Raw genomic sequence first — 20,553 nt, 5'->3', positions numbered from 1 at the left:
AGCCTTCAGCCCCCTCACGTCTCCCCTCTGGGCCAAGGAAACAGTGGACCCAGGCAACGTGGGTTCTTGCCTCGGGAAAAACAGGACTGCAGGTACTGTCCAAGCTCTCCGGGCAAATCAAGGCCAACCAGGAGTCCACAGATACAGCACATCTCCAGGTCAGGGGTGGAAGGGAGGGAGCATCAAGGCCAGATGTCTAAAGCTAAAGCCACTCCAACAAGGAAAGAATGACAGAAGCGATTAGTAGCCACATATGGCTGTTTATTTCATACAGGGCTCTGTACAAAATATTTACACATATTCCTTACAGAATAGTAAACCACTTGAAGGTAAAAAGATAATGCTTTCTTCTCATTGGCAGGGGTAATCCTGACATCAGAAAAGCTATAAAACAAATGAACTTCCTCCTTCCTAGGCCACAACAAAAGTCAATGCCACCTGCTTCCTGGGATCCAAAAAGCCATGGCCTTGGGACCCTGATCACATGCACCTCCCTTCCTCTTCCCCATCAATTCCTTCAGTATTTACAGACAGGCCCAAGGGCCTGTGGCAGGAGGGGCCGATGCTGCCCATTTGGAAAGATGACAAGAGGACAAATTTGTTGCGGGAGAAGACTGGGAACTTCTGTCACGTCATCTGGATCCTGGAAGAATTTCCTTTGTCTTGATAAATCTACCACTTTCTAGACTAATCCATCCACATCATGCTAACCCCAGGTGGGACTCCTGCTATGGAGAATGACCTGCCACTTCGAGCTTTTTTTGGTTGTAAAGTGCTTAGTGTAACTCAGTGTGGACAGATGCCTCTCCTAACCACTCTGCACACCGTGGGCATATGGGGAGGACGTGGAGGTCTGGGTGTGGTGGGGTGGAGTGCTTCTGGCATGTTTACTTTAAGAAAACACCTGCCAAGAGAGAACAGTGCCTGCAACAGACCAGGAAAATAAAAATACGTGGCTGCTTCATACTATACACCCCAGTTCTTCAGAGCAGCAAAAGGCACTTTTTTTCAAGCCACAGTTAATCTAAAACAAACCTGGCTTCACTTATAGGAAAAGCTGTACCAGAGGAAGTGAATATCCATCTTCTTCTTAAGACCTGGAGAGTCCTTAGGAAGCCTCGAGCTGGCTGTCCCAGGCTCCCACCACACGCTTCAGGATGCAGTTTGTCCCCTTCTGGGTGCGGACGAGTTCCCAGTGACATTTCCTACCAGGAAGGAGAGACCAGCAGTTGAGGAGATAAGTTAAACCCAAAACAAAGCCAAGGTTGTGAGTGGATGCCTATTTGGGAGTAGAAGGGTGACTGGAGGAAAACAGGAGGGAAGGAAGGGAAGCTGGAGAAGAAGAGGGCACTATGAAAGTGTGGGGCTGTTTACAAATAGCAACTCTGACTAAAGTGAAATGTTAAATAATTGAGTAGAAAGGAAACTTCAGAGTTTTAGAAGCTCATCCTTCTGACGAGAACGATTTTTTTTTCCATGAAGGAACTATTACTTTAAAAGTGCAGGTACTTTACATGTTGGGTGTATGTAATTCTAAAAATAGTAGTAAAAGTGTCTTTTATATGCATTGTCATGTGGCTTGTGGAAGAGAATAAGGAGAAAAAAAAAAAAGGCAGGCAAAAACCAGCCTATGTCTGCGCCCTAAAACGTAACATTCCTTCCTGTTTGACTGGAAATGCCCAAGTGATTTCTAGCCTGAAAATAGGTAGGATTTACCTAGTAACCTAGTTCACATGTGTCTCTTAGATTTCCGACCAGCTAATGGAGCTGTTCTTAAAAGGGGGCCAATCTTGCCCCCAGGCGGGCCTTCTCTGCCCCTTCGCCTTCATTCCAAGGTCTGACTTCTTTAGCAGCAGCCCCGTCCTTCTTTGTCCGGATGAAGCAGTCAGAACGGGAGGAGCTGCCAGGAGGGCATTCAGTGGTCCAGCTTACTACGAGCAGCCAAGATGCTCCCCAGTGACCAGGCCCGGCGGGTTCCAAAGGCAGCCGGGAGCTGCAGAAACCCACTTCCCTCAACACAAGAGGAGGCAGCAGAGAGCCCACTCAGAAGCCCACTGTGAGGCAGAAAGAGTTCTGTGCTCAGGACCCGAGTGCCCAGCGTCACGCAGGCTCTGCTACTGGCCTCTGAGGCAAAGGCATCCACGGACGGGGGAAAGGGTGCAGAAATAGAAAACCCTTGACAGAAACCCTTTTAATAAAGGAAATTCCACCCCCTCCCAATCTGTCCATGGAAGGGTGAGACCTTGATGTCATGTAAGAGGAAGTGTCTTCTCAGGCATTTAGGGAAACAGCTGCAGCTGAAACTTTGGGGCCCACTCCAGGGCACTTTTCACCACAGCCAGAGCGGCTGCTCCAAGTGCCACCGTCAGTCCCATCACTGCCAGCTTCACAAAGCGGTTGGTCCTTGGTTTGGTCAGGACATCTTTTGTTCGCTCCTCAGGCCGCAGAAGTCCCCGAAACCGCTGCCGCAGTACCATGTCAGGCCTCTGCTGGGCTGATGCCAGCTCAAAGTCTTTGAAGGTAGAGGCTGCCGTTCTGCAGAGAAGGAGACAGAAGGGAATGGGATGAGAGAAGGAGGGAAAAAACTAGATTAAATAGGCTGAGGGCAGAGACACCCACTGCTCAGAAAACTCTTCTTATAAAGACACATGAAGTCTCAAGTGGGGATTCCACTAGCATAGGCATAGGTCTCTGGAAACACCACTCCCAGCCCCGTCCCCACCAGACACCGTCTTCCATCATTTCTGCTCACTAACGAACACCCCTGTTCAGCCGGTGCCGTGGCCCCACTCACTTCTCAGCTTGCTGTTGGGCAGCTGCCTCCCGAGCAAGTTCGGACGGGGGGAACTGGACAAAGAGGTCTCCTGCTCTACTGATCAGCGTCTCATAGGGCAGGTCCTGAGGGATCTGGGACAGCAGGTGGTGGACTGAGGCCATGTCGCAGTCACAATCCAGGACTTCCTGCTCTCGATACAACACGATCTGTGGGGAACAAGGCCTTGCATCAGAGACCAGAACATACAGGGCCTTGGCCACTTCATTTCATTCTCCTTAGAGGTGAATTTCAACTGGTACCGAACAGGGCTCACCCCAAAGGTTGAGCAAATTCTTGTATTCATCTAGGAAATAATGATGTACACATCTGAGCACTTTCCCCACTGGGCAAACCCTTCCTGCTGAGGCAAACTTCCGCCCCATGACGTGAAAGGCTGACCAATTAAATGAAGGAGGTTCTTTTAGGAGGAAGGAAAGAAGAAGGATTACTGGAGATTCCTAGCTCCAGCACAGAAGAAATGGTTCAAAACAGCAGAAAGAATGGTCTTGCTCTCTTTAAAGGACAATGAAGAGTGCTGTGAGTGCCCACCCTCACGTCGATGGTTCAGGCCCCTCTGATAACTGGGGCCCCTCAACCCCGACTAAAAGCCATCTCAACTTTCTATCATAACGCCACACTTCTGCTTTTCTTAAACCCGGAGTTGGGGTTGTACGAGCTCCAGGAGTTGTCAACAGAAACCCTGATAATTCACAATGCTCACGAGCATTTTAAAGGTTCAGAAGAATCGAGCAGTAAACAAATCTAACAATTTTGTTGAACTGGCAGTTCCCAAACTTACTGTCACACAGAACATTTTTTTCTCCCATGACTCTCCCATTAACATTCCACAGAACAGTGTCCAGAGACGCCAGCCTGGGGAAGTGCTGTCTTTGGCATCTTTCCATAATCACCAGGTTTCCCTTTAGGCAACATGATCAAGCTGGGTTTGAGGATGCACACCAAGCTGCTGGCTCATGGTCTATACCTACCACAGCTGCAAAGTAAATGGGCATCAGCGGGTGGCAGGCCAGGAAGAAGTCGTACAACCGCACGACGTGCCTGAAGTCAGACAGGACGTGCCCAAACCAGGTGATGAGCCAGCTGAGCGCAAAGATGGTCCCCACCTCGGCACTAGGAGCAAGGAAGTCCAGATGTTAGGTTCCCTGCAGAGTCATCCCTTCCCCCTCCCTGGGCCTTCTTTGTCCTCAGTGCTGTGTGAAGAAAGCATTTGAGAATCATGCTTTTTGGAAAATTCAGCCACCTACAAATTCAGCATCTTCTCCTCACAACACAGAAAGTCCTTACAATATACCCAATATCATGACACTAATACCACAATAGGGTCCTGGTGGCCTTATCTCCCTGGGTGCTCTCCTAATGGCCAACAAACGTCAACTAAAGCAACAAGAATTAGCTGTTTTCAGAGAACTACACCACCATTTTCCTTCTGAGAAAGTCCATCCTTTGGGGGGGCACAGGCACATATTCTCAGGCTTGAAAACACAACTGTATTGATTTTACAGTTAACATGAGGTGACTGAAACACCTTAAAACACAGCCTTTTTTTTTTTTCTTTTTTAAAGAGAGGCAGGCATTGGCCAAGGACACATTTCCAACTAAACAGAAGAGAAAAATCATGAGAACTGCAAAGAAGCATTTCTTCTCCTTGGTATGTGGTGAGTAAAACAACCCACAGATGGCCTTGTCCTTCTCGCCTCTGGATCCTATAGAACTCTGTACTTCTGTTGCAGCAGTAACCTCAAAGTCTATCTTGGCGTACTTACCTTGTCCACCTCCCTCCACTAGAGGTAAGCTCCTCAAGGGCATGGGCTGTGACCTCTCTTCTATCCCCCAAGAAGCACAGCACCCAAACAGTGTTCCAAGACTGTGCACAGAACTGAATTATCCAGACTGCTGGTAACTGGAAAGGACAACTCGGAAGAACGTAACACTAATCGAGGTGAGGTGATGATGCAACTGAGCTACACTTGTGAAGAATAAACAGAGGCTAGGAGAAAGCTGAAGGGGGGTGTGTGTGTACGTACACACGTAAATGTAGACACATATATACCTCTGCATGAAGTCATGGAGGTCTGGATTCACCTGGTCAATGATGGGCATCAGATAGTTTAATATATGCTTGGTGTTGTCCATTGTTGGATCCATGAAATCCCTAGAAGGAGACAATTCAATGAGCTTGGTCAGACCAAATACTGGGATCAGAGTTTGGGGGCAGTAGGGTAGAGTGGGGTTCAAACCACTGAAAACACTGACTAGGAAATGGGCTGACGAGTTATCCCCAGGGGGACTTGAGGAGTGACACCCATCCTCTTATGCTGCTTTGTGCTGGTACCTGAGGTGATGGGTAGACAGTTTTTCTACCAGGGATGCTGCCAGCTTCTTGCCTACCACCAGCAAGAATGTGACCACGATGTCGTGGTAGCCCTGGTAGTAGTGGAGCTGAGGGTTGCGCTCCAAGATGAGGAGGATGATGTCGATCAGTTCTTCCTGGAGCCCTTCTCTCTGTTCTTCTGGCATGCCTGGGGAGGGGAGGGCAGGGGAGATGCACTTGAACATGGCAAGCAGCCTAGTAACACAGAGGTTGGGAAGACGGTCAGCAGTGGATTAGCAGAGAAAGTGTTTAATAAAAGAAAATTAATTACAACAATTTGGCAACACATTCAAGATACACACACTGTTGATACTGCCTGACATGTTGGAAAGAGCCACAGACTGGCTACCTTACAGTGGGGGAACCCAACCAACACCATCTTAAAACCCGGGTCACCACAGGTCATGCTGCCAACAGTGTGACTAGTGGACAGCACGTGCCTCCCGATGTGCTGCAGGGAAAACTCAGCACCACTTTGGTGGAATTCCTATCAAGAGTTCATCACCTGAATCTTAAAAGGAGGAAACACCAGATAAACCGAAACTGAGGGAGATTTTATAAAATAACTGGCCTGTCATAAAATACAAAGGAACTATTCCAGAATAAAGGAAGCTAAAGAGATACGAAGACTGAATGGAAAATGCATGAATTTGTATCTCCTTTTCCTATAAAGAACATTATTGGAATAAATGGTGAAATCTGAATAAAATCTGTATTAGCAGTAAACACTGTCAATGTGATACTGATTTTAAGTGTGATTATGTAATAAGAGCCGTGTTTTAAAAAAATATACCCTGAAATATTTAGGGATAAAGGGGCACCATGTGTGTAATTTATTCTTAATAGTTCAGAAAAAAATTTGCATGTGTGTACCACAAAGGAGAGAGAGAAAGCAATACTAAGGTAAATATAGTAAAAGCTTGACATATAAGAAAATCTGTGTAAAAGCCACCTGGGGAATTCCTTGTCCTACTTTTGCAACTTTTCTGTAGGTATGAAATTATATAAAAACAAAAAATGTAAGAGATGCATGTTGCCCTCAGAAACAAACTAAATATCACAGGAAGTACTGATTTCCTTGATCCAAAGACGCAGCTGGAAACAGAAAAGGCCGTCTCGGGAGACCTTTTGGCGCGCGCACCTAGTTCTGGCAGCGGTCAGTGTGGCTCCTCGGCTCATCTGGCTTTTAGTACAAAAATGGCCTCATGACCTGTTTTAGAAGAACGGCACACAGCACAGCTTTCCTACACCATTAGGTTTTCCAGTCAAAAACAGATCTTATGAGAGAAAACAGCTAATACAAGAGCCCAGACTAAACTGAACAAATGTTTTTAGGTGAGAGTGAAGCTCATCTCTTGCCCGTTTCTACCTACCCCTTCTCAAAAAGGCACACTCTAAAAGATAAAGAAGAACATGGAGTAAACCAACTACTATGGATAGGTAAAGTAATGAAAGTAGTGAGAGAAAAAAAGTAAACCTTATTTGAATTTTCAGTATAAAAGAGGTCAGCTAAGCTCAGAAGAACGTGAATGTAAAAAAATATGAAACCACATGGAAAGTTCAGCCTACAAGAATAATATCATAGACTGATGTCACATAAGTGGAAGAGGAATAAAGGGCTCAGAGGAAAAACAGGTTACCTAGGGAAAAATATGGAATGCATCTGTCCTGCGTGATCTCCTCAAGACCAGCAGGATAGGAAAACAGCCTTTCCAGGAACCAAGGGTGCAAGCAGGAAAGAGGCCCTTTAACAGACAAAATCCAATGCCAGAGCATGGGTTCAGAAGAGTGAGAAAATGGGTTTAGAGGCTCTTGTTCCCTCTAGCAATTCTCCTCTCTTCATGGACCTAAGGTGGAGTTGCCAAAGGAAGAGAAATAGATGAGGTTTGCTGGCCAGTTTCCTTCATTGTGAAACTGGAGACAATGGTTATTCTTCTCATTATTCCTGGGAATGCGGAGACAATTTTAGGAACAGACTCTTTAAACATGTAGTGATTGGCCTTCCTTCCAGTCCAAGGGCCCCAATATACGTATATGCAAGATACCGCTATGTATAAATGAAGATATTAATAGTTCTTGTTATAGTGACCACTTCCAAACCAATCGGCTCTTTAAAGCCAGACTGATGGCTCTAGCAATCCCTATAAAGTCTCCTCTAAGGCTCTGAAGGGGGAAAAACCCTCTTCTCTCATCCACCACCTCTAGACCAAAACACATTATTTTAGGCTCCGGCCTTCACAGTGCGGTTCTGAACTGACTGAGACAATGAAAGAATGACGCGGCAGATGGGGAGCACAATGGGTCCCTGAGGAGGTAGGGTCCTGCGTGTGGTCATGCTCTGTGCTGGGATGGAAGCTTCCTGGGACAAGCAAGCACCAACACAAGAAAGTAAGTGCAACTGGGACAGAAGCCACCCCGCCACCCCCCACCCAGGAAGACCGAGAGCATGTCTCACCAGGAGGGAACCTCCGTAAAGACCGCCTGACATCCAGGAGCACTTGTTGGTAGTCCTTGCTCATCTGTCGTAGGTTTTTCCCTGTTGAAGGAAAAAGAACATGTTATTGCAAGAACATCTGGGAAGCCACATCAGGAGCAAAACATCCTGGCATGACATAAAAGGCCTGAAAGACATACTCGGGCTTTTCTTGAAGCGGACATGACTCAAGATACAACATTTGGAGAGGAATCCCTGGTTTAGTTCCAAACACGCTGTTTCACGCAAGTCATGATGACCATAAGAGGAGGGAACACAGATTATCCAGGAGGCTACAGGGTGCAAAGAGCAGCAGAGGAGAAGTCAGCAGGCCAGAAGCTGCATGCAGGCTGCTACTGTGTGTCACTGGGAGTTGCTCTGAATTTCAAAGCCCACATCTGTACAATGGGGATTACTCCCTTCCGTGTGTACCTCTCAGATTACTGTAAGGATCAAATAAGATCATGAATGTGGAAACCACAGACCACTGGAAAAACTCTAACATCTGTAAAGTCTAGGGAACACTGAGGTGTTCAGAAAGGAGTATTAAGATAAACTCACATAAAAAAGAACCTAACCTCTCTTGACCCTGCAATTCTAAAACTAAGACACTGCAAACAGGAGACAGTACTTGTGTTCAGTTGTTAAGCCCAGCTGAAAGTAAGGAGGCAGTCTCTAGCTGTTATATATATAAAAGTGTACATTTCCTTCATAACCGAAATCAAAACTTACTAGAGGAGCCTGTACAATACTTCTGCATACACAGACTTCATCTTATAAAGATATGGGAAATCTGGAATCTGACGGAATACCATCTCAGGATTTAGAGTGTGAATACAGCAATGCCTTTTCCTTCCAACAAAAAGATGACTGCTCTGAGGCAGCCCGGTTCCAAAGATAATAACAAGGGGCAACTTAAAACATCTACTCAGGAGGCTTCCCTGGTGGCGCAGTGGTTGAGAGTCCGCCTGCCGATACAGGGGACACGGGTTCGTGCCCTGGTCCGGGAGGATCCCACATGCTGCGGAGCAGCTGGGCCTGTGAGCCATGGCCACTGAGCCTGCGTGTCTGGAGCCTGTGCTCCACAACGGGAGAGACCACAACAGTGAGAGGCCCGCATACCGTAAAAACAAAACAAAACAAAAAAACATCTACTCAGGGACTTCCCTGATGGTCCAGTGTTAAAGAATCCGCCTTCCAGTGCAGGGGATGTGGGTTTGATCCCTGGTCGGGGAACTAAGATCCCACATGCTGTGGGGCAACTAAGCCCACACGCTACAACTACCGAGCCCGCGTGCCTCAACTAGGGAGCCTGAGTGCCACAAACTACAGAGCCCTCACCCTCTGGAGCCCACGTACCACAACTAGAATGAGAAAACCTGTACGCCACAACTAGAGAGAAGGCTGCATGCTGAAACAGAGGCTGTGTGATGCAATGAAGAAGAAACCAGCGTTGCAACAAAAGATCCTGCGTGCCGCAACTAAGACTCGACGCAGCCATAAATAAATAAATTAATTTAAAAAACCCATAAAATAAATAGGTATACTAAAAAATAAAACAAAAAAACCATCTACTCGGCTGTACCACAACACTGTGAACTTTTTATCAGCAGAGGCTGTTTTAATCATCTCTAGTACCTGGCACACATTAGGAGCACAAATAGTACTTGCCAAATGAATGAAAGAATCCCCAGCACCTGGACTTTTGCCAAACATAGCAGGAAAGCAATAAATTTTTGTGGAGTGAATAAATGACAAAGTGGATTCACTGTTTTGCTGTACTTTCTTTTGTATTCTGCACTGTATTCTAAGGAAGTTTTTTTGTTTTTATAAGGACTGTAGAGGTATTACCTCTTCCTATAGCCCCACGTTTCTCAAAACGCAGTCCATGTGTGTCAGAATTAGGTGGGATTCTTGTTAAAATACATATTCCTACAGCCCACTTCTAAGCGAATGTAAACTGGAATATACATTTTTGTTTGTTTCTTGGCCATGCCATGCGGCTTGTGGGATCTTAGTTCTCTGACCAGGGATCTAACCCGGGCCCTCGGCAGTGAAAGCATGGAGTCCTAACCACTGGACCACCAGGGAATTCCCAGAATATACTTTTTTTTTTTTTTGCTGTATGCAGGCCTCTCACTGTTGTGGCCTCTCCCGTTGCAGAGCACAGGCTCCGGACGCGCAGGCTCAGCGGCCATGGCTCACGGGCCCAGCTGCTCCGCCGCATGTGGGATCTTCCCCGACCGGGGCACGAACCCCCGTCCCCTGCATCGGCAGGCGGACTCTCAACCACTGTGCCACCAGGGAAGCCCCAGAATATACATTTTTAATAAACTCCCCTAACTAGCCAGTAATAGCTAGCTACCTACCTACCTAATAAAAACTCATTCCATTTTTTATTAAAATTCTACTTACCAGTTTGGTCTTATTTTCAGAGTAGGCTCAAGCATATCCTAAAATGCTTTAGGTGTTTACTCATCTACTCTTGGTTTGAAATGAGCATAAAAATCAAAGACCCTGGCATTCTTTTTCCCTGCCTCCTAGACAAGCTCCCCTTCACAGCACCTCACCCCTAATTACCTGATATAGGAGGTGGATCATTGGTGTTGACATTGAGGAGCTTGGGCCACACTTTCCGCCTGATCTCATCAGTCAGGAGCCCTCCTTCACTGATAGCCATACGTCTAAGGGCAGCCACATCAGTGGGATCACTGTTCAGAGCCTGGTAGATCTCTGCCACTTTCTTTTTTCTTTTGGCATTAAAGTCTGCAAAACAGAAGGGAAAAGGGCATTAGGCACATATTCAGCATTTGTATATTTTCTCTTCAGGGCTCAATCTCCTTGCTTGGTTTGAGGTAAGGTAGGTATATTTGAAGTCAATCTACTGATATTTCACTAGCACATAGTGTGCAAAACACTAAGGAGATATGCCATATAAGTAACAAAAAAGGACATACAATTATAATAAATGCTCAGTACATTCAGATATATCTAACAGTTTTTCCTAATAGAATGACGGTGCTTTCTTAATGCTAAACTTTACAGAGCATACATCTCTCTCTCTCTCTCTCTCTTTTTTTTTTTTTTTTTTTGGGGGGTGGGTACGTGGACCTCTCACTCTTGTGGCCTCTCCCATTGCAGAGCACAGGCTCCGGACATGCAGGCTCAGCGGCCATGGCTCATGGGGCCCAGCCGCTCCCCGGCATGTGGGATCTTCCCGGACCAGGGCACGAACCCGTGTCCCCTGCATCAGCAGGCAGACTCTCAACCACTGCGCCACCAGGGAAGCCCTCTCTCTCTTTTTAAAATAAATTTATTTATTTATTTTTGGCTGCGTTGGATCTTCGTTGCTGCCCACAGGTTTTCTCTAGTTGTGGAGAACGGGGGCTACTCTTCGTTGCGGTGTGTGGGCTTCTCATTGCAGTGGCTTCTCTTGTTGCAGAGAATGGGCTCTGGCGCGTGGGCTTCAGTAGTTGTGGCACATGGGCTCAGTAGTTGTGGCATACGGGCTTAGTTGCTCCACAGCATGCGGGATCTTCCCAGACCAGGGCTCGAACCCATGTCCCCTGCATTGGCAGGGGAATTCTTAACCACTGTGCTACCAGGGAAGTCCTCAATATTACTTTTTTAAACAAAACCACACGTGGAAAAAGTCTCCAGTTACACACTAATACAACTGGTAAAACATCAGAATCACATGGAGATATTTTCAAAAGTAGAATGTCAAAGGGTGTACTTGGGCCTCCAGTGTGGCTAGTGGTAAGAGAGGCATGACACTGCATACAAAGCAACGGTTTCTCAAGAACCATATTAATTACTGATGATCAGGAAGTACTGTTTTAAGGATCTTATATCCTTATGTGGTAGTCTCTTATGTATACACAGGCATTTTGCTGTGTTTAAATTAGTTTTTTAGGAGACTGGTTGAGAGTTTGTGGTTAATGTACATCATATTATAATTTTTCTATCTAAAATAATGGGGTAATAATAGGCTGTCAGAGTTTTCACCAGAATGGCTGATTTTAGGAACAGCAAACACAAGAAAAGTTAAACTAGACAACACCAAAGAGATGTCACAAAGCAGTACACTATAATTGCCCAAAAAAGGTATGTGCAGACACCAAGAGTTCAGACAGCTATGGGTCAGGCTAATGTGAGAATGCATTACTGAAGAGTGCAATTGAAAAAGAAAGGGGAGGATTCTGAGAGGCTGGGAGGAGAGCAGAAGAAAGGCGTGGAGACAGAAACACAGGCCCTTTCATTTAACAGTAAATGAACTCATTAAAAAATATTTATGGGGACTTCCCTGGTGGTCCAGTGGGTAAGGCTCCATGCTCCATGCTCCCAATGCAGGGGGATGGGGTTCAATCCCTGGTCGGGGAACTAGATGCTGCACGCATGCTGCAACTAAGAGTCCTCATGCCACAACTAAGAAGCCCGCATGATACAACTAAAAGAGCCCGCATGCCTCAACTAAAGATCCCGCATGCAGCAATGAAGATCCCGTGTGCTATAACTAAGACCCAGAGCAGCCAAAATAAATAAATAAATAATTTTAAAAATAAAAAGAATAAGTATTTATGTAGCATATACTAGGTGCAGGGCACTGGAGTTAATGTAAAGTGGAAGATAACACTGGAAGGTAGGTTAGGCTGTAGAGAGGAATAACAGTGGAAGTAGGTTAGGCTTTAGAAGGGACTAACATCAGAAGGTAGATGTCTGTTTTAGAACAGACACTAAGCAGCTCTCCTCAGTACTGTTCTATTCTGAGGCAACAGTCTACAAATTGTTTTTCCATGATAACGCTGCACATTATTAACGCAAATGGAAGTTGGTACTGATGGCCCTGGTTACCTATCTATGAGAACTGTGACATAAACCATATAAACAGAGGCACCAACTGGTTTGGAGTTAACATGCAACTGGAGGTGCAGACAGGACCAGGTGCTTTTTCACCCCGGCAAACCTGTTCTCCTGGCTAGACTGTTATTTTCCTTGGTGACCTAGTAGGGGACCATCTGTTCCAGTTTGTCTGAGAGATTTCTGGTTTACACCTATAGTCCTGGCATAACTGTTCATAGCAAACTCTTCTTCCCATCCACACTCTCAAAAATGTCCCAGGTTGGATGCTAAATTAAATGGTTACTCTACCTAGAAATCATGAAAAATCAAGTCTCAATTTCCTGTCAGCACAGCACCTAACTAGTCAAATGTTTATTTACAAAGTGCTTCAAGTTCTTGGCTTGGGCGTGTCTTACCATCCATCTGATCTATCCATTCATTTATCAGTCGATCATTTAATGAGCAACTACTTGTAGTAAGCACCATACTGGGATAAAAACATGAATATGACTCTCTCCCAGCCCTTGAGAGGCTCACAGTAGGGAGCAACATAATTATTACACATGATATAACAGAACCATGAGGAATCATGAAAACCCAGAGGAAAGAATAACTACTTCTGAGGCAATCAGGAAAGGCTTCACCAAGAATATGTTGTGGTACCTCCTTAAAGAAAAGTTTGCACATGGAAGAGTGTGCTGAAGGGAGAGCATTCCAGAGAGTATGTGCAAAGACCTTATCACATGAAAGAAACATCATGCCCTGAAAACAGAAAAATTCCAAGAGGCTGAAGTGTTAGGTAAAGGAAGAGAGGCTGGAAGGACTGCAGTAAATGCAGCTAATAGGAGAGTCTGGACTGGATTTATCCTCCACTGAAGGGGAAGACAGGGAGGGATTTTACTTTGGGTCAAAGGGCCATCCTTTGGAAGAGAAGCCTCTATGTTCCCAAAGAGGGATCACTGAGACACAGAAAACAGAAAAGACTTTATATAACAACATAGGCTGAGACAAAATATGTGCAGGAATTGAATTAATTTCCAACAAAGAAAAAAATCAGATATTAAAAAATTTTTTTAACTTAGAGTGCTCTTGTACTTCCTACACATCATAAATTAAGAACACTTAAATGGTAATACTAAATACTTACCGAGGCAGCTGACATTTAGAAACCTTGTTAACCTATTTTCTAAGAGTATGGAAAATTTTCCTCAATTTTTCAAGACATATATCCACCCTACCCCTCTTTCCACTTAAGCTATTCAGCAATCTGGGGGAAAAGGAAAATCACTGTTTATATCTTGGAGGAAATAAAACTGTTTGCAATCAGCTGGATTTCCAGTAGGTTTTGGTAAATAATATGCCAAAATTTTAACTAATTCTGAACCCAAACCACAGCTCCAATACTTATTTCTCTAAAAACTCTGTTTGGATTCTACTTAAATCCTGCATTTCAAAATTTACTGCTATCACCTTGATTCTGATGCTCTGTGGGAACTCAACACATACGAGCGGAACAGAACAAATAATTTAGCTTAGCTATTGTTCCTCTGGAAAAATTGGTCTATAGTAAATGGCATTATTTTCCCCATATTACTGTTAAGAATATCCACACCAGAAAACTCTACATAGATTTGTAGGCACTTTGACCTTTTTCTAAAGCTATTGGTGATTCCCAGAGTAGAATGCTGCTCAATTGTGGGTTTTAGTGGCTGTCTGTTCAGACCCCAATATTGCCTTTCTCAATCCCATATTCCAGCAATTAAATGTTAGTGGCAGATGAAGAAGGCACTCCTACGTGTGCCACACCCACAGACAAATATTTCATTGCACCTAACGTACATACAGGCTTTGACTGTGACATAAAAAGGGAGGAGAAAACAGCAAACTCAAGTGAGCTAGAGATGTATAAATTACATAGTGATGAATTCAACTGCTAGACTACACAATGAGGGAGAAGAGGTTCTGCAGAGTCTCAAATGCACAACTAATGTACACGTCATATCCTCTTCACCTCAGAAAGAGGAAAGTCAGAGCTATTCTTGGGATGCTTGGAAAAAGGTTAAAATTAATGTCTAACTATTTTAAGATAAATTTTACATATGGATTTTGGGGTAGGACACATTGCTGGACTTGAGAATGCGATATTTGGGCTTGCGATAAAAGCCCACATTTTCAAATCCCCTTGAATCCTTTCTTCTCCAATTTTTTAATTGCTCCACTTATAAGGGAGATGTATTATATATTCCAAAGCTGATATCTTCCAAGTTTCTTTATAATAAAGGTCTTGGCTTTCGTAACCACGACAGAATGAAATGACTATTCTAGAGCCGGCTGCAAAATATAAGACGCTGCTATAAATAAATCCCTGCTGCCTGAAAAGTAATTCATTCAACAAAGGAAAAAGGAATGACATTGGTACTACTTGGCCTCCTCTCTATTAAAACGATCATTTAAATAAGGAGCACTGAAACAGTAGTCCTTAACAACTCAGATAAAGATGGCTGAGTCTGTTATTGTCTCAAACCTCTCCCTACTCTGGCTACGGAACTCAGGTAGAGATTTCTGCTTCCTTAGAGCAACAGGTATCTTCAAAAGCATCTGGCTTGGGGAACTTAATACACAGGAAAGGGCAATGGCTAAAAATGAGCACTAGCTATGCTTCCTCTAAAAGTTTTTCCATATCAGCAAAATACACATCAGTGACTTAGATCAGGTAAATGATCTACATGCTTAATAAATGAATCTTACGTGCAAGAATAAAATTCCATAATGATTATTTGGTTTAAGTTTGCATGTCAAGAAAGCTTTACAGACTTTAAACAGAAGTTAAACATAAATAGGCAGAGCTAGCCTTAATCAAAACCATGAAAGAGCAAGTCAGAAAGAGATCCTCCCAGACAGACACCCCCTACTCCACCCCTTGAACTCCTGGTGTTGACATTGGAAATTAACTTAAAAATTTATGCTTGAAAAAAAAATTTATGCCTGAACTTCATATCTGTACCAGAGAAATACAGTGGGAGAGGAAAACCTTACCTTATTCTGAGTAAGGATCCTATTAAAAACAAAATAAAAGAAACTCTGTTTTTGGAAGTACTAATTAGTTTCAACAAACAGTACCCAAATTATCAGAGATTCATTAACTACCTGAAAAATAAAGACATGCACATATGAAGAAAGACTACCCCCAAAATGGAGAAAAATATTCTAGACAGTAAACCAATCTAATTGTAACCTCGACAAAAGAGAGTTAATAGTATTAGTAACTTTGTCAATTCTCCTATGATTCAAAACAAAACAAAAACAAACAAGAAAAACAGAAAAACAAACTCCTCTCATCTCTAAATTCCTCCCACTTATCCAAAGAAGCAAAATCAAGGAAACAAGGGTAAAGTCTCGCAACCTAGGCGCAGCTGCACTACATCATGTCACAAGACTCATACCACTTGAGGCAATGACTATTATGCCATGAGGACAGATGTTATCTAAACATCAGCAAAGGGTTACAAGGCCAAAGGGCCTAGAGGAGTAATACGAGGAATGAGCTCCATTTCCATGCAGCATTAGACTAGGAGAAAAGGGCAATAACAAAATGAACCCAGAGAAACAAAATGTGAATAACCAGGTGCTTCATCAGAACGTGGGTTGAATATGTGGTTGGTTCTATTATGGGCACCACCCACCAGAAGATGGAAAAGTGGGAAAGTTACCTTAGTCTTCTCCATTTATTAACTGTATGTAAAAGGTATTTGAAAACAGCGCACGACGAAACCATGATTTCATGGAAATTAGTATAAGACAGTATAAAAAAATAGAGAGACTCGTTTTTTACACAATTAAACATTAAAATAGGTGGCACAGGATGAGATAGAGTAGATTGGTAGTTGCCAGGAGCTGTGGAGAATGGGGCCTGGGGAATGATGGCCTTTCTTTTTGGCATTAGAAATGCTCTGGAATTAAGACAGTGTGATGGTTGCCCCACCTTGTAAAAATGTACTAAGAACCACTGAACTGTACACTTTAAAGGGTGAATTTCGAGGTAATTAAAAGAAATATGTGGTCCACGGACACCGCGTCACTCCAGACTGCGACCGATGAATGAAGTTTGGGAAACCGGCCTGACCACTACTAGGGAGGCGGCCCCCGGAGCCTGCGGACGTGGCCGGACAGTCTCGGTCGGGGGCGAGGCTTGGCCTCCGTTCTCAGGGAGACCCAATTCTCCTCTCCAGATGCGACAAGGTGGGACGCGGGGCCCCCGCCCGCCCCGTCCTTCCCACTGGGGGCGCGGGTATGCAGCCGGGGTTCCTCCGGTCCCCTCAGCATCCGCTGACCCCCAATTCCAGGATCTCTTCCACTTCAGAAGTGACCCGGGTCTTCAGCCTTTTCCTCTCTCGCACCCCGCGCGGTCGTCCCGGGTCCCCCGGCCCCCTCCTCCGGCAGCTGTCCCCTGACCCTAAGGCCGCCCCTGTCCCTCAGGCCGTCCTCGCAGGCCGCTTCCCGGCGCCCCGGCCGGCTTCCGTACCTGCCTTCCCCGCGCCGCCGTCCCAGCGGCTGGAGGTGGGACCATCATCCTGCGCACTCCGGACGGCCATGTCCCGGGGGCCCGGGCCCGGGCCCGAGCCCCGGCTGGCGGCGGAGCCGACAGAAGACGAGGCAGCGGCCGCGGGATCCAGCGCCGGCTCCGCGGGGTAAGCTCGGCTTGGTCAGCCCGCGGCGCGCAGGCGTCCCCGCGCGGGCTCCGCCCCGTGCCAGCACGTGACCCCGCTACGCCGGGCGGGCGGCGGCGGCGGCTGCGGCGGGAGCAGCCGGCGGTCACCCGTACCCGCGCGCAGGCGCCCTAAGCGGTGAGAGGAAGAGCGCGGGGAGCGCGCCCCGGAGAGTTAGTTGCAACTGAATTTGCAGAGCGTGGCACTCTTGAAGAAATGTGTTCAGGAGCAGATTTTATCATTTCTTTTGTTTCTCCTATCTGTAAAATGATACTGATGATAATAAAACTACTGAACTCACAAGAGTTCTTGGGTAAGTGCTCAGAACACTACCAAGCATATTAGTAACTACTCCATAATTGTTCACTCTGTTTTTGTTTACCAAGAATTTTACCTGCTGTCTCACTCCCCACAGGTACTCCTGTCATCGTATTTGGTGACGTCAGGTTTTAGCAGAACCATCGCATACGGTTATGCAGATTGTGCACCGCACAATGCCAAAGACGCTGTTCACATAGACGGTTATGTAAGCAGTGTTCCCTTTGAGTTATACAAAACTGGCCATTCATCCAAAAGGAGCATCTGTCTTATCAGGTCGTTGACTGCCTCGTCTCCGATGACAGTCCTTTCTCTTCAATAGGCCACTCATTCCCTTGGTCACACCCCTATCGTTGTGGCCAGGAACTGCCCCACCTCTTAAATCTCCAATGCTAGGCCTCCCTCACTGAAACTCCCATGATTCTGGTTGCTGGATGACCCCTACCATGACAATTCTTTATTCTGAGGCGTCTAGCACATGGAACCCATTACTACTGGCCCGTCTTGGTTTCATTCAGGCTGCATGGTCCACCATCACATTTTAAGTCCTCTTTTATGTCCTCTGGGTAGCATTCATGAGCAGAAATTACTCTGAAGTTCACTAATACTCAATGTATTAAATTTAGAAATCCCCAAACCTTGTTTTTCCTTCAACTGACAAATTTTACAATTCCATTCATAAATCTAGTAAATTTTAACAATCACTTTGGTACTGTAACTGAGCAGGACCCTATGGGGCCTTCCCAGGACAGACTCCCCCACCATCCCCAACCTGCCAACCATGTCCTCTGCCTGCCCCTTGTCTGTAGAAAAACTTTAGCCTCCTAGGCCTTCCTCAAGTTCCAAAAAACAAATTTAATCTGAGAAGTGAGAAAAATACAGAAAGAAAGGAAAACAGTCAAACGAGACAAAATAATAATAGTTTAGCCATTGAACAAAGTCAAGGCCCTTTAGTTCCTCCTCAAGGGCTGTAGATAATATTCTGAGCCATATCCTTTGAGTTGTTTTGCAGATACTGAAACCCCCACCAGGTGGAAGAAGTTAACTGTATGCTGTCCATAGACCAGTTGGAACTAAAAGGTTGATGTTGACTCGCGATCATCTCACCACCAACCAATCAGAAGAATGTCCATGAGCTGATCAAGCACTGCACAACCCCCCTCCCTCACCCTGTCTTTAAAAACCTTTCCCTGAAACCCATCAGGGAATTTGTCTTTTAAGCACCAGCTGCCTGGATTCCTTGCTTGGCGCCCTGCAATAAATGCTGCACTTTCTTTCACCACAACTTGGTGTCAGTAGATTGGCTTTGCTGTGCACGGGCAAGCAGACCCAAGTTTGAGTTGGTAACGGTACCATTAATAAACTTAGTCAATCAAGTTCCTTTGAACATTTGTAGTCAATTGATGTAGGTCAGTTGATGTAGGGAAGAGCATTCTAGTCTGAGAAAATAGCACAGGCACCATCTTGAAGCTAACAGAAAGCAAATCATAGTCTAGAAACTACAAGTGGTTTAGTGTCCTTATAGCACAGCATGAAAGACAAAGTGAACTTTGACACTAGTGAGGGCAGAGAAGTGTGCAGGGACAAGTTAGACAGAACCTCTCAAACCATATTCAAAGAGTTTGGACTGGATGGAGTCTGCAGGGTTAATTAACGAATTTTTTAGCACTGAATGTGGTCTTTGATGGCATCTAGATTAATCCTTATCTCCAATAAGAATCACCTCCACTTATCCATACAAATGTTTATGGCCCAAACCAGTGCTAGGCTATGAGGTGGGCCGTAGAGTGACAAATGTTGAGTTGCTCAACTTCTAAAGGGGAAGAGACAAGTAACCAGGCAATTGCAAAGCCAAGTGAAAAGAGGTCAGACAGAGGGCAACCTAGAAATCTGGGAGAACATGGAAAATCCCAGAAACCAAGAGATTCATGATTGAGTACAGGGCACAGGGGCATCTTAGGTCACTCTGGCAGGCAGGATTCTAAGATGGTCCCTAAGATTCCCACCCATGGTATACATGCCTAATTAATTCCCTCCCCTTGAGTGTGGGCAGGTCTTGTGACTATCACGGGATCTCAGTCTCATGATTCCAGTGATGTTATACGGCAAAGATGAAAGGATTCTGCAGAGGTAATGAAGGTCTCAAATCAGTTGACCCTGTAGTCAAAAGAAAGATTGGCCTGGGTGGACCTAATCGATCAAGTCCTTTGAAACGGGGGTCCCCAACCCTCGGGCCACAGACGGGTACCGGTCCATGGCCTGTTAGGAAACGGGCCGCACAGCAGGAGGTGAGCAGTGGGTGAGCGAGCGAAGCTTCATCTGTACTTACAGCTGCTCCCCATCGCTCACATTACCGCCTGAGCTCTGCCTCCTGTCAGCATTACGGTGAGTTGTATAATTATTTTATTATTTCTATTATTACACTGTAATATATAAAGGGCACAATAAATTTAACGTGCTTGAATCATCCCCAAACCATCCCTCCCCACTGGTCTGTGGAAAAATTGTCTTCCATGAAACCGGTCCCTGGTGCCAAAATGGTTGGGGACCGCTGCTTTAAAAGAAGCTGCAGGCCTTACCTGGAGAAATTCAAAGCAGCAGATATTCTCCTGCAGGCCTTTAATCAATTTGTGGTATTTTGTTAAACAGCAAGTGACGGGAAATTTTACCCCCCCCCCAAAAAAAAAAGCACAGGCAAAAAGATTTACTGGCTCACGTAACTGAAAAGTTCTTGCCCTTCTGCGTCCCCTCTCTCCCTCTCTCTCTCAGCTGCCCATTTCTTCATGTTGACTGCATTCTCCCACAGGCCCTGGGTTCATAATATGACTCTGGCAGCCCTAGCTCTCACATACTTTCTGCATCTGACCCTGTGAAATATAGCTGAATCGTCTTTGTCTCAGAATTTCCAAGAAAAGTCCCCAGACCCTGGGACTGAGAGTAGGCAAGAGGTGGAGATTAATTTGTGATTGCCCTAGGGTTTACAATACACATTTTAAATTAACCAATT

The 20,553-nt window shown here is 45.3% G+C and overlaps 1 protein-coding gene across 1 annotated transcript; it reads right to left on the bottom strand.

Annotated features, from left to right (window-relative positions):
- Positions 1–242: 242 nt before the first annotated feature.
- On the bottom strand, positions 243–17,278 carry TBC1D20 (TBC1 domain family member 20). The gene is made up of 8 exons (XM_065892421.1): positions 17,045–17,278; positions 10,261–10,446; positions 7,663–7,743; positions 5,169–5,355; positions 4,887–4,988; positions 3,805–3,946; positions 2,795–2,982; positions 243–2,535 (listed from the first exon to the last, which is right to left on the bottom strand). Exons 1-8 carry the CDS (start codon positions 17,112–17,114, stop codon positions 2,280–2,282), a joined length of 1,212 nt encoding a protein of 403 aa, XP_065748493.1. The 5' UTR covers positions 17,115–17,278; the 3' UTR covers positions 243–2,279.
- Between the last annotated feature and the right edge of the window lie 3,275 nt (positions 17,279–20,553).

Source organism: Phocoena phocoena, chromosome 15, assembly GCF_963924675.1.
Source record: "Phocoena phocoena chromosome 15, mPhoPho1.1, whole genome shotgun sequence".
Classification (NCBI taxonomy): Eukaryota; Metazoa; Chordata; class Mammalia; order Artiodactyla; family Phocoenidae; genus Phocoena; species Phocoena phocoena.
Note: the sequence above shows the minus strand (reverse complement) of the source record. Positions and strands in the feature narration are given on the sequence as shown.